Raw genomic sequence first — 15,377 nt, forward strand, 5'->3', positions numbered from 1 at the left:
GTTGGCAACTAACCCGATACGCAATATATCTAACTTAACGAGAAGATATTCTCGGCTAATATATATATACATATGTATGTATACACCAACCATTTTTCATGTCCAATCATTCAATTAAAAAACCCCCGACCAATAATGCAAACTTGAATGGAATTGGTACCACCTCATGACCTTTTTTATAAAATAGGCGAAAAAAAATCAAATAAAAATTAATCGGTACCACCTTTGGTCCATACTGTTTTTTTAAACCAAACTTTTATTTGATTATATTAAATATTATTAAAAGAACAAGACATATAAGTGTTGAGTTTACAAAGGCAATCCTAGTAATAGTATTTACGTTATACATACACATGTGCAAGGGAAACATTGTTACAACTTTTTACAAAAAAAAAAAAAAAAAAAAAAAAAAAAAAAAAGAAGAAAATGTTTTCTAGCTATTAATATCCAATTTGGATAGTTTAATCGGTAAAATGAAATATAAACGTATATCTGGTCCCGATTTTAAACTTTAAGTTGAAAAAAAAATGTAATTTCAATCATATGATTTGCTTCCATCCTTTCGATTAATCAGAATCTCGGTTCAAAATATTGGATTATCTAAACAAAAATTCTAACTATTAATTAACATATGGAATCTAATTTTTTTTCTTACAAACTATGATTAATTAACAAAAAGTATGTAAATGATGATTAAAAAAATCTCAAATGATATACCTAAAAGTAATGATTAATTGCATCTTATAGGCTGCAAATTGCCATTTGGACTACTAAAGCATTTGAGAAACATAATTGTTTTTCGTTGGGGCGATTGTACACGCAACCAACCCTCTCTTTTGCCCACCACATATACTCCCACCTGGCCCACTTTTCATTGAACGTGAAACTCCTGTCCATATCATATCCCTGCATGCATACGTACACACACACACATATATATATATATATATATATATGTATGCATGCATGCATGCAAGAAAATATGATATAATGGGTCGATTTCTGTCCTAATGGGCATTATTGAAATATAATGGGTCTAGTTATTACATTATGGGCCAACATATTAGCCCATGTTTATCTTTATTAGAATATTTATTTGGGCCGTAAGATATTGAAGCCTTTGATAAATATTCTTGATGCCATTTATTATTGTTATTATTATATTATTGTTATTATCATATTGTTATTATTAAATTACAGGGGTTCAAACAATTAGTTAATGACACTAATTGAGACATCAAGAACATGAAACGTGAAAAAACTAAAAAAAATACATAGAACTATCTTGAAAAATATTAAATAAAAAACATAGATAATTATAGTTTAGTTGAGTATTTTTCTAGACCATAGAAGCGACCATATCCAAAAATAATAATAATATTTATTATATATTTTACAGTCGAGATAAATATTGAATTATTCTCCCGTGGCTCAGAGTAACAGCTGCCTTGTTTTCTGATGCCTAATTGAATTTTGACCTTGCTTTTCAATTACAACTAATCACTAGCTTGATTATTTTTTTTTTATTTGTTCAATTTGTGTTTCCGTATCCAATCAAAACATCAATCTTTTTACGTTTACTTTATTATAAAAGTTTATCATCTGATTATAATTTTTTTTATATTTAAAGTCCAGCATTATACAAATCCAATACAAGAAACACATCATAAGCTTAGAAATTAGAACATGACACTAAAGGATTCGGACAAGCAAAGGCGAGCAGTTCAGGGTATTTAAATTTCAACACAATTAAATCAAAACCTGAATTCTTAAAAAATATGCGAACCCATACGCTTATTTTAAATTCACGAAATCTAATTTTCTGTATCTAAATAATCAATACACGTTTTTATTCCTTTTCTGGTATTCTTTGGGGCTAGCTAGATAGATATCTCGAATCATATTCATCCGTTCAGTCCATTTTTAATAGGTCATTATTATTTAAATAAACTATATATTATACGAGCTGCTTCGTGTTTGTTCTTATAGTATATATATGATTATGTCTAGCGAATCTTGAACCTTGTTTCAATAAACTGGAATTATTAGGAAGAAATATACACTTTCTATATAATCTCTCTCTCGCAAATCAGAGATAAGTTAAGAGATTAATGGTGATCGGAGAATGTAACGACGATCGAATCTGAAGAATCTGGTGAATTTGGAAACAAAATCGAAATTAAATCAAAATCGGAAAGATTTGAGTGAATAAATGGAAAGTCTGCATGTGCATGGGCTACGACCTCAGACTATAAAAGCTCTCGCAGCCCTCACACCGACCGAAAACCCTAGCGGCGAAGAGAGAAAACCCATCACCACCTCTCGACAACAATGGCGGAAGTCGAACAAGAGGTGGCGGCCGGACAGGCCAAGAAGAGGGCATTCAAGAAGTTTTCCTACAGAGGGGTTGATCTGGAGGCTCTCCTCGACATGCCCACCGACCAGCTTGTCAACCTCTTCACTGCCCGTCCTCGCAGAAGGTGGGACATGTTCTCTTTCCTGTTCCTGTTTCCGCCGCTACATTAGAGGGTTTTGGTCTGATTTTGCTACATGGGTACGGTGAAAGTGCAGGTTCAAGAGGGGTTTGACCAGGAAGCCCCTGGCTTTGATCAAGAAACTGCGCAAGGCGGTAACTTTTGCTAATCCCTTTCGGCCGGCATTTAGGTTACAGTGAACTTCACCCTTACACCAGTTTTTGGTTGATGGGTGTGTCAGAAAACGGAAGCAGCGCCAGGGGAGAAGCCAGAGGCCGTAAGAACACACCTCAGGAACATGATCATCGTCCCGGAGATGATCGGGAGCGTGGTGGGTGTGTACAACGGCAAGACCTTCAACCAGTTCGAGATCAAACCCGAGATGATCGGTCATTACCTGGCCGAGTTCTCCATCACCTACAAGCCTATCAAGCACGGCAAGCCCGGCCAGGGAGCCACTCATTCCTCCAGGTTCATCCCTCTCAAGTGAAGAAGACGCCGCTTTCCACTGCTCTCTATATCAATTCTATTTCGAATCTTGTATTTGGATGCTTTGATAATTTATATTTATATTTATATATATTCAATCTCAGAACCTTATATTATTATAAAGCCGTGCTTGCCCTGTTTCAAAAGTTATTCATTTGCTTTCAAAAAAGAACACTAGTAAGGATTTTCATGTTATATATGATCAAATTAAATTTACAATTTTGTGATATTTTAAACATAATTTTAATATATTTTTATTTATTTATATATATATATAATATACATTAATATGGGTCGAACGTCCACTTTGGGATGTAGCCCGAATCAAATATGCCATTTTTCCGTTTGTAAGCCCATTTTGGCCCAATACAAATTTTAGTCCATTAGGGCTTGATGTTTATTTCAGCCCATTGAAATGTTTAGTTCTTTTAAGACCAAACAAAAAAAATTATAATGTAAATTGCACAAATACAACCTCAGCATCTATTAAATTCATTTTTCTATCGTAATTTTCAAGTTTTTTTTATATACAGAAAATAATAGCTTGTAAAATGCCTCTATGATGGCCCTCACGTTTCCTTTTTATATTTCGGAAAAAACGATTAAAATAAATAAAAAAGTCCGCATAGTTACGTAACACTTTGAATTTTGAAACCCAATAAATAAAACACGCGTTAACCGCTGATTCAGTTGAAAAGATTTTGCAAAGTATCGACCGTTGATAAGTGATGGTGACATACGAGATGAATGGAATTATCATATTCTTTGTACAATAATTCCGAATTGGTACGTAAAATCATATATAACCTTTAACTACCTTGTGGTTAATATATATATATATAGGTGTATATGGTATTAAGAAATTATATCTATTGAATTAAATATAAAGAAAAAAACATTGGTCGGAGACATGTCTTTCATTAGGTCCCTTCCTATACGTTTCTTTTTATGATTTTTTGTTATTTCTAAATTCAAATTCAATGTGAGCCTCAATTATTATACCTTTTTTTTTTTTTATAAAATCAACGCCATTTAAGCTTTATATATATTATACGAGTTGCTTTGGGTTTTGTTCTTATAGCATATGATTATGTCTAGAGAATCTTGAACCCTTTTTTTTTAATAAACTAAAATTATAAACACTTTTTTTATATATAATAATTCGACCAAAACATGGTTGACATGTGGTGGTGGACACCCACATAAATGCCAACAAGACTTAATCATTGTCGTGTAAAAAACTATATATATATATATATATATATATGCAGTTTAATAGAATTTATTCAATATTTTTAAAGAGTTATATAATTTGAATTTACTATCCAAAGTTGCGTAAAATAAAAATAACGTGGAGACAGTCCGACACGTAGTTTCAGCGGTCAACTCCACCGATGTCGTCTCGTCCCTTCCGCTCCTCTACGAAAAGTCGTTATTAAATTAATAATTCGATTTATTTTTTAAAAAATTACACAGAAGCTAAAAGCTTCACGTTCTCCTCCGTTGTTTTTCTTTCATGGCCAAACCAGAAAGAAGCAGTTCTTCTCTGGCCATCCTCCTTCAAGTTTCTTCTTGAAGCTGCTGAATAATTTCGCCCGATTTCGAAAATTTTCTCCAAGTAAAAATCGTTTCGTAGTTTCTTCGCTGCTCCCTTCGTTCTGAATCAAATCTGAGGAGGAACAAAAAAAAATGCCGCATTCTTGTCTGAGAATCGTCAGATTCAAAAATCTCAGCCACAGATTTCACCGCCGGATTCTGATTCTCCGGCGATTTGGGCGGTTGCTGTGGAATCGGATCGTTGCTTGCACTCCCGGAAAGTCCCGTCGCTACCTGTTGCTCTCTCGCCCCTCTCCGTCTCCGATTCCGTCTCGTCCGCCTCCGGTAACGTCCGCCTCCGTGGACGGAGCGCTGGTGCACCGCCGCGACGAAAACCACCGGAAATCCGACTCCGATCTGGTATCGCTCAAGATCTGCCTCCTGGGAGATTCACAGATCGGGAAATCCAGCTTTCTGGTTAGTAATTAAGATTCAAATTTTCAAAATATCAAACATTTTCAGCATCAAAACTGCGGGAATTTATTTGAAATTCGCAATACGGAATTTGCAGGCGAAGTATGTCGGCGATGAGAAAGAGGAGAGATCACGAGAGAAAGGAATAAACGTGATGGACAAGACATTATCAATGGGAGGAGCTCGCATTTCGTACAGTATATGGGAATTAGAAGGTAATTAACTATAAATTTAAGCTTAATCTGGTGATTAGTGGTAGGATTAAGCAGTAATTAGTCTGAATTAAGGAAATGATTAACCTTTTTCAGGCGACGAAAACACGAGGGCTCAAATTGCCACGGCTTGCAAAGACTCTGTTGCCATCCTGTTCATGTTCGATCTCACCAGCCGTTGCACGTTAAACAGGTAAACGTGTTTTTTTACGCTCTAAAAATTATTAAAATCAGGATTATTAAGGGGATATAAATCAATTATCTTAATTTTCCTAAATCAATCTCGATATTTCTGCAGTGTGATTAGCTGGTACCAGCAAGCTAGGAAGTGGAATCAAGTAAGAATTTAAACTTAATTACCACTGTAATTTTCATGTTTTTGGATCTTTCATATGCAAAAGTAAAACGTTACAGATGTAAATTTATCCTGTTCATGAACATCTTAATGTTGTCGGAGAGAATCTGAGATTGAACACTCAGTTTGACACTAAATTTCTGACAAACTGTCTTGTTCATGAGCCGATACTGTCGTATATATATATGTTCATACGTACGTATATACGCATTTGATATTTGCAGACGGCGATTCCAGTTATGGTAGGAACTAAATTTGACGAGTTCATCCAGCTCCCTATCGATCTGCAATGGACAATCGCCAGCCAGGTACTTGAAAATTTGATTTCATATCCAAATCCAAAGCATCGAGAATGATTTCTTGAAACTCGAACAAACCCTTTTGAGATATGCATGTTTTTCGGATAACAGCGATCAAATCTGCGTAGACTATGACAGGGATTACCGTTTTTGAAACATTTTCGAAAACATGTAATAGCGTGATCTGATCCATGAAACAGGCTCGAGCGTATGCCAAGGCGTTGAACGGGACGCTGTTCTTCTCGAGCGCGACGTACAACATAAACGTGAACAAGATCTTCAAGTTCGTGACCGCTAAGCTTTTCGACTTGCCATGGACCTTGGAGCGCAATCTCACCATCGGCGAACCTCTCATCGATTTCTAGAACGTTTCCGGAAAATTCGACTGTACTTATTAACGAAGAAATCGGCGGCTGGGATGATCGGCCGGCCGACCGGCCGAATTTGAAGCGAGATGGATAGAGGAGGAGGCGGAGGATTCGCCCGCCTCTCCATTCTTGTCTTAAAAGATATAATATAACACCCGAAGGAAAAAAAAAAACACAGAGAAAGTTTATTTCCGGTATGGTTTATGATTGATAAATTCATTTTCTGAGAAATAAAAAAAAAACATTATCGTAAAAGGTTATGGAATAAAGAGGTTATGTATCATTGAGATTGGACGGATTTTTTTTATTAGGAAATGTGGTTCAAATATATTATATACACAAATAACAAACAAAAATCTTTAATCTCTTTATTATTCAAATATGCTTCTCTATAAAATGAGCAGATGGATCATATAAACCCAAAAATTACCTCTCTCCCCACCAGACAGGAATCGAACACTTAACATCAAAGTGAAGTTACCTCCTACCCAAGTTTGACCACTCGTCCACGATCTGTTGGGTAGAGTTATTAAGTTATTAGTTGGTGTTTCAATATTTTCTTTTTTTGAATGTTTATATAACATGTTGTATAATATTATGTTATAGAAAACATAAATATGTCGCTGTCGCTCTAAACTATTAATCGGGGCTCAGTCGATATGAGCAAAATTCTGTGAGTATAAATGAATAATAGAAGATATTTTTGAACTTGTGATATATATAATTGTCTTTAACTATTTTAGATAAATATTGGATGTTTTTTTATTTTTTTACAGTGGAAACCCATCATACGGCCATTCGGATCAGACTCCACATCGTCACACAACCATCGGTCGAACAATCGGTATCGCCGACAATAAATCTCCTACTCTGCGTAACAACCGACAAGCTACGCAAAGAAGGTAAACCAGTCGAAGTTGACCGGTTGAAGAGAGTTTTCATAGCCCGGTTTTGGGGGTTTGTCATCAACGTGTATTTCATTTTACGAAATATCTCTCACATATAATGAATTCGAATGGAAATTATTATTTTTATTGTTATCTCAATAATTGTTTTTATGGTTTTGTCATTTATGGCGTAGTTCCCCTTTCTCCAAGTTCATTGATACTAATAATCGCATAACTTTTATCTCATCCCCTACATTTATAGCATCTCCTTAATATAAACTATATTTTTCCCAATAGCCAATAAAAAATGTCATACACACACACACACACACATATATATATATATATATATATATAAACTCAATTCTTAATATAAAATTTTTTATGATCAAAACTTGAACGATATTTTATAACATAAAAGAATTTGATAGAAATTCTCAATTGTTAATGTGGTTTTACATTACTTTCATTCTCTTTGCCACTACAAAAAAGAAAAAGGAAAAAAAAAAGAAAATGAAAGGAAAATAAATGTTCACAATGTCGAATTGCCTCGCAACATCAACCGGGCAGATTCAATGAATAAAAATTCTCCCTTAATGCTGGATTTGATAGTTTTCACTTTTTCTATTAATTAACCGTTATAAAAAAAAAGAAAAAAAGAAAAGAGAGCATATTTTTTGTTTTTTTATATAATTTTAATTTTAATTTCTTACGTTGTAATTTTTTTTTCAATTGATTTAGTTGGAATTCTTTTTATCAGATTATTGTGGTATTAGTGTTGATTTTATTTACATTTAATTCTTTAGATATCTAGAATCTTTAGCCTTCACAAGAATAATATATCCACGACTTTGAATATCATTGGTAGGTAAATATGGTTTAAATTAGTGGACGGTTGCTAATTCTTTATTTTGATTAAACTACATTAATTATGTTGATAGTAATGATTTACCTAAAAATAAATTTCTGAAAATGATGCTTAGGTTGGGCCAAATCCCATTCAAGCCTATAAACATCGGTCAAAAACGATTTATTCTATTAATTAAAATGACTCTAACAACTAAATTTTCCCAATAATAAAACACCTATGATCGAATTTGAATTTCCATGATTAATTAGTAGATTGATATTAAATTCAATAATTACTTTTCGGGTTTTTCTGCCGATTCAGCGACTTAATTAAATCCAAACTTAAACTAAGTATCTTTAAATATGCGAAGATTATTTCTTTCTAACACATGATAAAAAATATTTTTATATATTTCATTTTTTTTTTGTAACAATGGATATAAATTTCTAGAATTAGTTTGGTTCACTTGTTTAGAAGTCCATGTTTTGGCTTTTGGTCTCTTTAAACCTGATCAACGCATCCGGACACATGTGGTGACCACATCAAGATTCCCCAATTATTTTTATAATATTATTTTATATATCCGTGAAAAAAATATTAATTGCATTTATACATATATAAACATATGTATAAACCACCATCCACAAATCGATTCTTATATTCATCAAACTCCACATGATGGATACACTCTCTCGGAATTCTCGTGAACAAAAGCATCATCATCATGAACATGAACATGATCATGATGATGATGATGACGATCATCATCAAGAAGAGAGTGGATGGACGACTTACTTGGAAGGTTTCTCAAATCATTACAACGTGAATGGAGATGGAGACTCTTGTTCCGACGTTCTCGGATCCTCTCCCTCTCTCGTCTCCGACGCCGGCACGGGGAGAGCCTTTCAACACGTCGCCGGCGGTGGCTCTCCGGCTGGTTTTCCGGCGAGGTTGAAGTTTCGGAAATTGGCGAGAACCAAAGAGATTTGCGGCGAGGACGAGTCTTTGGAGGACACAGCCAGTTCTCCGGTCAATAGCCCTAAGGTATAATAAAATTATATGACCTAAAATCCAAATACTCCATCGTTGAATTAATTATACTCGGACGAACAAAATAAAAAAGCCGATTCCTCCTTTTAATCTTTTTTTTTGTTCGTATTTTTTATTAATTCATTGGTTTCTGATTATTTATCGCCCGATAGTTGAAATTAGGTTATATATCTTATGTAGGTATTGCTTTTATATATATTATTTGGCAATTATTATTATTATTATTATTATTATTATTATTATTGGAATTACGAATCATATGTGACATTGATGATTGATAATCATGTCGATGAACAGGTTAGTGAGTTTGAGCAGGTCCAGACAACACCTAGAAAACTCCATGAATACATCAGTTCTAGTTTCGTTATGGTAATCTCTCAAGCTCTTCTGACCACACACACACACACATATATATATATATATATGTATGTATGTATGTATAAGTTCTGACTGGTTAATTATATATTCGAAAACCCTAACCATGAAAGGGAAATGGACGCATCCCGGATCAAATCCATGGGGATGGAGAAAGAAACATTAAGAACAATCTCAAAGATGCCAAGAACGATCTGAGGAGTAAAGGACTTTGCTTGGTCCCTATTTCCATGTTGGCTAATTATAATCCTTGACTTCATTAATCGTGTCGGTCCATTAATTAGTGTTTTATATATGTACGTACAAACCCATGTAAATGCATACATACATACATATATATATATACACCTAGACAAATGTGTACACACATATATGTTATTTATCTCCATATATGTTTATATATACATATATGTGTCTTGTGGATGTATGTACATGCAGTGTCTATGTTGAGTAGAAATATGAATAAATACTTGTGAGAGCTTTGTCCTAGCGATTTCCATAAAAGGTTCCGATTCTTTTCACATCAAACATATATATATATATATATATATATATATATATATATATCTATATATGTATGTATGTATGTATGTATGTATGTATGTATGTATGTATGTATGTATTAACTAACATGTGTTAGTTATGATTTTCATTTTTATAATGTCCAACGGCTAACCGTTTACACACACACACACACACACACACACATATATATATATATATATATAAATTTTTGTCCAACCGCAATTACAGTTTCAGTCGGTGTGATACAAGATGTAATTATGACAGCGTTATTGGAACATAAACATAATTAATGAGCATCTATATGACCGTGGCGTGATCGAAATCAATCTTTGTATACATAATCCACTGGTCTACCATAATGTTACAATGTCAATGTCCACCTAATTATACACATTTTCTACGAAATAATTTCAATAATTAGACAGAGTTAGCGTATAATTTAGTGGTAGATCATACACAAATCAACGTATAAGCTTTAGCCGTTCCATCTCTAAAGCACAATAAGCTTCTGGAATATATATATATATACTTATTTATTATAATTATTATATATCGTTATAATTATTTTAGCTAAAGATAATGAGAATCGTAACCAACTCAAATTATCAATACACACAGATGTATATACAGTTATACACACATGTATGCATAGTGTTTTTGTTATGCAATTTTATATATGTGCGTGCAAATACATACATACATTCATTCATTGGGAGCCTAAGGACATGAAGACTTTCTCTCTTTTGCGTTATATATATATATACATATATATATATATATATATGTATGTATATATATATATTGTTATCAAACTTATATCATCGCCCCCTTCAAATTTGACTAAGGGCCGGGGGTCAAAGATTAGATTAAAGGAGTTATTAATTTTCTTACATCCGTTTACCGAACCCATTTGGGATCGTGTTAGGTGATCAATCAAGTCTCATTGAATAATTCTTTCCTATTTTGTATTGTAGATTACAGGAAAAAAATAAATAAATTATAAACCGTTATATAAAATTCATCATATGTATTTCTATTAAACAGGAAATATTCCCCGGATATTAACATATATTATCCTCTGATCTTATTAACATATATTATCCTCTCATTTCCATAATTAAACTTTTATTCTCTTAACAATTTCATAACGTTAAAAACTAACTAGACATGGGCACAAAATCATCGGATACAAGTGTGTGTATATATATATATATGTATATATCCATTTGGAATGAAGAAAACAATCAACTTGAACACTTGAATTGTTATCGTTATCTATGGTCTTAAAATGTGGTGGATGAAGTGTCTCATCAACTCAATTATGATTAACGACATTGTTAATCACCGCTTGAATTACATTTGTCTTTTTTGGTTTTCACTCGATTTTTGAGTAAGGGTGTCAATGTAGAGATAATGACATTATTTTTTGACACATTCATTGACAACATTTTTTTTATTTTGTAATATGTTGCCAAAATTATTTGAAAGATGGATATAAAACAAAAGTAGTAAATAAATCATCACAAAATAATTAAATATTCGTAATAAATTTAGAGATTACAAATCAGTTATTGAGAAGCATATTATTAAGAAATATGGAGAAGATTCGAGAATATTATGTAATATTTAGATTTTATTTTATTTCTGTATTTTATATATTTATATTGATTAAATAAGATATGTTATGATTCTATTTGTTATCTATAAATATTATATTTTTTTTTATATTGAATAATGAGAAATCCAATGATTCTCGACCCTTATCTCAATTATATATGTATTGACCCAAATTTGGATAATTTAACCATTGAAATAGAGACGTAAAGCATCTATATATTCTATCTCGAGTTTGAACCTCAAATTTAAAAAGAGATCGTATATTCTAAATCATATAACTGGTTAACGACTCCGAGATTAGTCACCTTGGTCCAAAAATTTCGGTTAAAAAAAGTATATGACTCGGATACAGTGCATTAGCAAGAAAATACAAAAGGTTATATGGAACAAACCGACAAAATAAACTTTATTTCATCTCTCTTAATGTCAAATCATGTGTCGTGAATTAATCCAACATTGATCAAAACTTTAGTTGTGTTTGGTATTTAGGGTTTTGATAGGACATTTTTACTTAGTTTGCATGGAAATTCTGACCGGGCAGTTTTTTTTTTTAATTAATGAAGTGTTACATATAACAGTAAACATATAAACATATATTATAGAGGTTGGTACATTTAGATAATATAATATGTTTGATTTTTAATGAATATATTACATTTTTTATTACAAGAACGCTTCAAGATCTTTTGCTTCTCCGACCAAATTTCCCTTGTAATGGCAATCATGTTCCATATAGATATTCATTTACGTCATGAACTTGCCAACTGCTTGTTTCTTTATACATCTCTTTTTTTATTTAGGTAAATTCTTTATATAATTTGTGCATTATTTGATGTACTATTTTTCATCAATTTTGCAAATATTCCGCATAGGTTAATATTCCTATATTATGTATTTATGTTAGGGTTCCTAATTATTATATTTAAATATTTTTTATAAAGTACTTTATTACATGTATTCTCTTTATATATATCTATATATATAACAGAAGGGATATAAATTCTTAAAAATCTAGAAAATGCAGATATCCATACCAATTATTCTAAATACACAATGGATTATCCAAAAAAAATCAACTATTTAATGCATATAACGAGCGTTTTCAAAATTCTTTGTTCAAAATTCAATGAGATAATGGGGATGATTCAAAATTATTTTGTGAAACATTTTAAAATTTCCCGGGATTGATTGTGTTCACATTAACAGAATAATAAATAAATAAATAAAGGGGGAGAATATTATTATGCGTGATTGCCGGCTTCAGCTTTGGTCTTTGAGAAAGGAATTTAGTTGGATAATGATGGGACCCACCTCTTCATTAGCCTCGCTAATCTCTTCTAATTACCTTTTAATTAAACCCATGTGCCCAGTTCTAATCCTTGTTTTTATTCTCGAAATCTCCTTCCAATTTTCTTTCCGAATTTAACATCGTCCCTTTTTTTTTATATTTTTTTATTCGTTTTAATTTCCTTTTTGTCACAAAACAAAAATTAATATATTCATAAATTAGATTTTTCAATTAATCTAATGGTCTGTTGTATCCATACAATTGATTTTATTTTATTTTCTTAAGATACCACGATCCAAATTCATATCCCTTGATAATGACAAACTAATTAGTTATACGCCCGTGATCTCACTATACATCTATCCTTTGTACTATACCAATAATATCGGTTTATAATCATTATTTGATTATCGCTTTCACTACTTTATTCTATGCTTGCAATATACATATATATATATATAAATATAATTAATCGACAAACTACATCTAATATTATCACGCAGGGTCATTGAATCGATGGCTCTGTTTTATTTTATAGTCCAGATTCCCCTATATTCATATTATACATACATACATACATACATTTAAGATTATACAAATCGAATTATACATTTAAGATTAAGAAAAATAATTTCTCGAAAATTTTCCAACAAAGATCGGCGCATAACATATACAAATTTACGTTTACCAAAAAATATATATATATATATGCTCTATATTTTGGTGTGGGTGTGTATAGCTAGCTATATACACATTTAATATTGAGCCATTTTATAAATCTGAACAATATTTCTCCTCGTTGGGTCTAATCTTATTGGGCCTAGGCCCATTTTAAAAAGGCCCAAATATAAAAAATGCAGAAGAAATTTTTTTACTTGAAACATGAATATGAATATAAAAATATCAGTCGTCCGTAATAACATTACCAACAAGGCCGAATCTCACGATCCGTACAAGAAAGATGAAAAACCCTGAGAATATCTTCCCCCAAACTTTTCAATCGAAATTATTTAAGGAGAAAAAGTGAAATAAAATATATGAAAATAAAACCAAGCCAAAATAAGGTTTCTTATTAAGATAGGGTACTGGGTATGAGATTTCTCCGGCGAAACATACGGCGGCGCGTGGTTATCACATCCTTGCCTTCGCCACAATAACACTCGCCCCTTCGCCGATTCCGGCTGCGGCTCCCGGCCTCGTCCACGTCTCCTTGAACTGTTCCTCCGTAACTCCTACGTTATCAAAAGTTGCCATTAGGAAGAATATATATATACATGTCTACATATACTTATATATGCAACATAGATATTCACCCCATCGAAAAGAAAGAATATATACATGTCTATATATATACACCTATGTAACGTATATAACATATATATATATGTATGTATATATACCTTTGCCCATGGCGGCAGTGGAGGAGATGCCACCTTGGACGGTCTTGAGATAACGATCGTAGTAATTAGCACCCGACCACTTCTGGTGAGCCAAAGTGTCAACGCCGTTGCTCCTCTCCTCCCTCTGAATCCTCTCGACGTAAGCCAGCATCCCCCTCCTCGCGTAATCCTTCGCGAACGTATCGATCACGAGCGCGTCCGCATGGAATCCGGCCAGCGTTATGAACTGCCACACGAACCCTAGCTTCGCGATCTTCGGTATGAACTCCATCATCTGCTGGTCGCTCATTCCGGACGCGTCCCAGTTGAAGGACGGCGACAGGTTGTACGCCAGCATGATCTCCGGGGCACGTGACTTCACCCCTTGCGCGAACTGGGTGCATTCGTTTAGGTCGGGGCTCGCGGTCTCCATCCAGATCAGGTCAGCGTGCGGTGCGAACGCCCAGCCACGGACCACCGCGGCCATGACCGAGCCTTTGAACCTGTAGAACCCTTCCCGGGTTCTGGCCAAGTCCCAGTCCCAGAAAAGATCCGTCACTCCGAGTCTCGCCGCTAGTTCCCGGCCTTGCTCGTTCGACAAGCAGTTCTCGTACCTGTTCCACAATACATCAGATTTCGAATAATATTGCGCGGTAAACCTTGAAATCATTTAAACGAGACATATACGTACCTAGAGTGGTTCATCCATTCATTCAACCTCCGGTTCTTCTCGTTCTCGTTGAGGTTCGTCCGTTTGATAGCGTCTACGACAGCCTCGGAGAATGTCATGAGCCGGGCGGATGCCAACCACTCGTCCTCGATGGCCTGCAACGTCGGCCCGTTCTTCCCCATGGCCATCCCTTCGGCCAGAACATTAGCCAAGCTCTTCCCCTTGAGCCCCGGATTAGTAACCCCAAGAATGAACTGGTGGTCCCTAGAGTCGACATTGGTCTGGATCAAGGTGGCAGCTACCGCGTCGGTCCGAGCCACGAGCACCGTCTCGGTGCCCATGACGTCAAACTGGAGCCTGGCGGCAACGAGACGGTTGATGTGCTCGGAGACGGCGACGAGAACTTTTCCGGCCATGTGGCCGCATTTCTTGGTGACGGAGGACTGGTCCTCGATGTGGACCCCAGCGGCTCCACGCTCGACGAAGAGCTTGCAGAGCTTGACGGTGGCGGTGGTGCCGCCGAAGCCGG

The 15,377-nt window shown here is 34.2% G+C and overlaps 4 protein-coding genes across 6 annotated transcripts in view; 3 read left to right on the top strand and 1 right to left on the bottom strand.

The window, feature by feature from the left end:
* Nucleotides 1-2,331: 2,331 nt before the first annotated feature.
* Nucleotides 2,332-2,964, top strand: LOC104808491 (40S ribosomal protein S15-2-like). 2 transcript variants are annotated; one of them, XM_010534172.1, is made up of 3 exons: nucleotides 2,332-2,480; nucleotides 2,572-2,629; nucleotides 2,716-2,964. In XM_010534172.1, the coding sequence occupies exons 1-3, from the start codon at nucleotides 2,332-2,334 to the stop codon at nucleotides 2,962-2,964; spliced, it is 456 nt and encodes a 151-aa protein (XP_010532474.1). The 2 variants fall into 2 exon arrangements, with proteins under 2 accessions (XP_010532474.1, XP_010532475.1); XM_010534173.1 differs by having other exon boundaries at nucleotides 2,572-2,626.
* Nucleotides 2,965-4,423: 1,459 nt separating this feature from the next.
* On the top strand, nucleotides 4,424-6,501 carry LOC104808492 (septum-promoting GTP-binding protein 1). The gene is made up of 6 exons (XM_010534174.1): nucleotides 4,424-4,976; nucleotides 5,071-5,188; nucleotides 5,282-5,378; nucleotides 5,484-5,523; nucleotides 5,765-5,848; nucleotides 6,040-6,501. The coding sequence occupies exons 1-6, from the start codon at nucleotides 4,653-4,655 to the stop codon at nucleotides 6,202-6,204; spliced, it is 828 nt and encodes a 275-aa protein (XP_010532476.1). The 5' UTR covers nucleotides 4,424-4,652; the 3' UTR covers nucleotides 6,205-6,501.
* Nucleotides 6,502-8,576: 2,075 nt separating this feature from the next.
* Nucleotides 8,577-9,858, top strand: LOC104808493. Its single transcript, XM_010534175.2, has 3 exons — nucleotides 8,577-8,988; nucleotides 9,292-9,363; nucleotides 9,483-9,858. The coding sequence occupies exons 1-3, from the start codon at nucleotides 8,620-8,622 to the stop codon at nucleotides 9,621-9,623; spliced, it is 582 nt and encodes a 193-aa protein (XP_010532477.1). The 5' UTR covers nucleotides 8,577-8,619; the 3' UTR covers nucleotides 9,624-9,858.
* A 3,830-nt stretch (nucleotides 9,859-13,688) lies between these two features.
* LOC104808494 (isocitrate lyase) overlaps nucleotides 13,689-15,377 on the bottom strand; it is a 3,583-nt gene continuing 1,894 nt past the window's right edge. Inside the window, exons 4-6 of one of the 2 annotated variants that reach the window (XM_010534176.1) lie at nucleotides 14,870-15,377; nucleotides 14,200-14,792; nucleotides 13,689-14,031 (exon numbers count right to left, since the gene is read on the bottom strand). In XM_010534176.1, coding sequence (XP_010532478.1) covers nucleotides 13,931-14,031; nucleotides 14,200-14,792; nucleotides 14,870-15,377 — 1,202 coding nt within the window. In that variant the 3' untranslated portion in view covers nucleotides 13,689-13,930. Of the gene's footprint in view, nucleotides 14,101-14,179; nucleotides 14,793-14,869 lie in introns of both variants that reach the window. The other variant, XM_010534177.1, reaches the window with a different exon arrangement.

The sequence above is a fragment of the Tarenaya hassleriana genome, unplaced genomic scaffold (assembly GCF_000463585.1).
Source record: "Tarenaya hassleriana unplaced genomic scaffold, ASM46358v1 Cleome15, whole genome shotgun sequence".
Classification (NCBI taxonomy): Eukaryota; Viridiplantae; Streptophyta; class Magnoliopsida; order Brassicales; family Cleomaceae; genus Tarenaya; species Tarenaya hassleriana.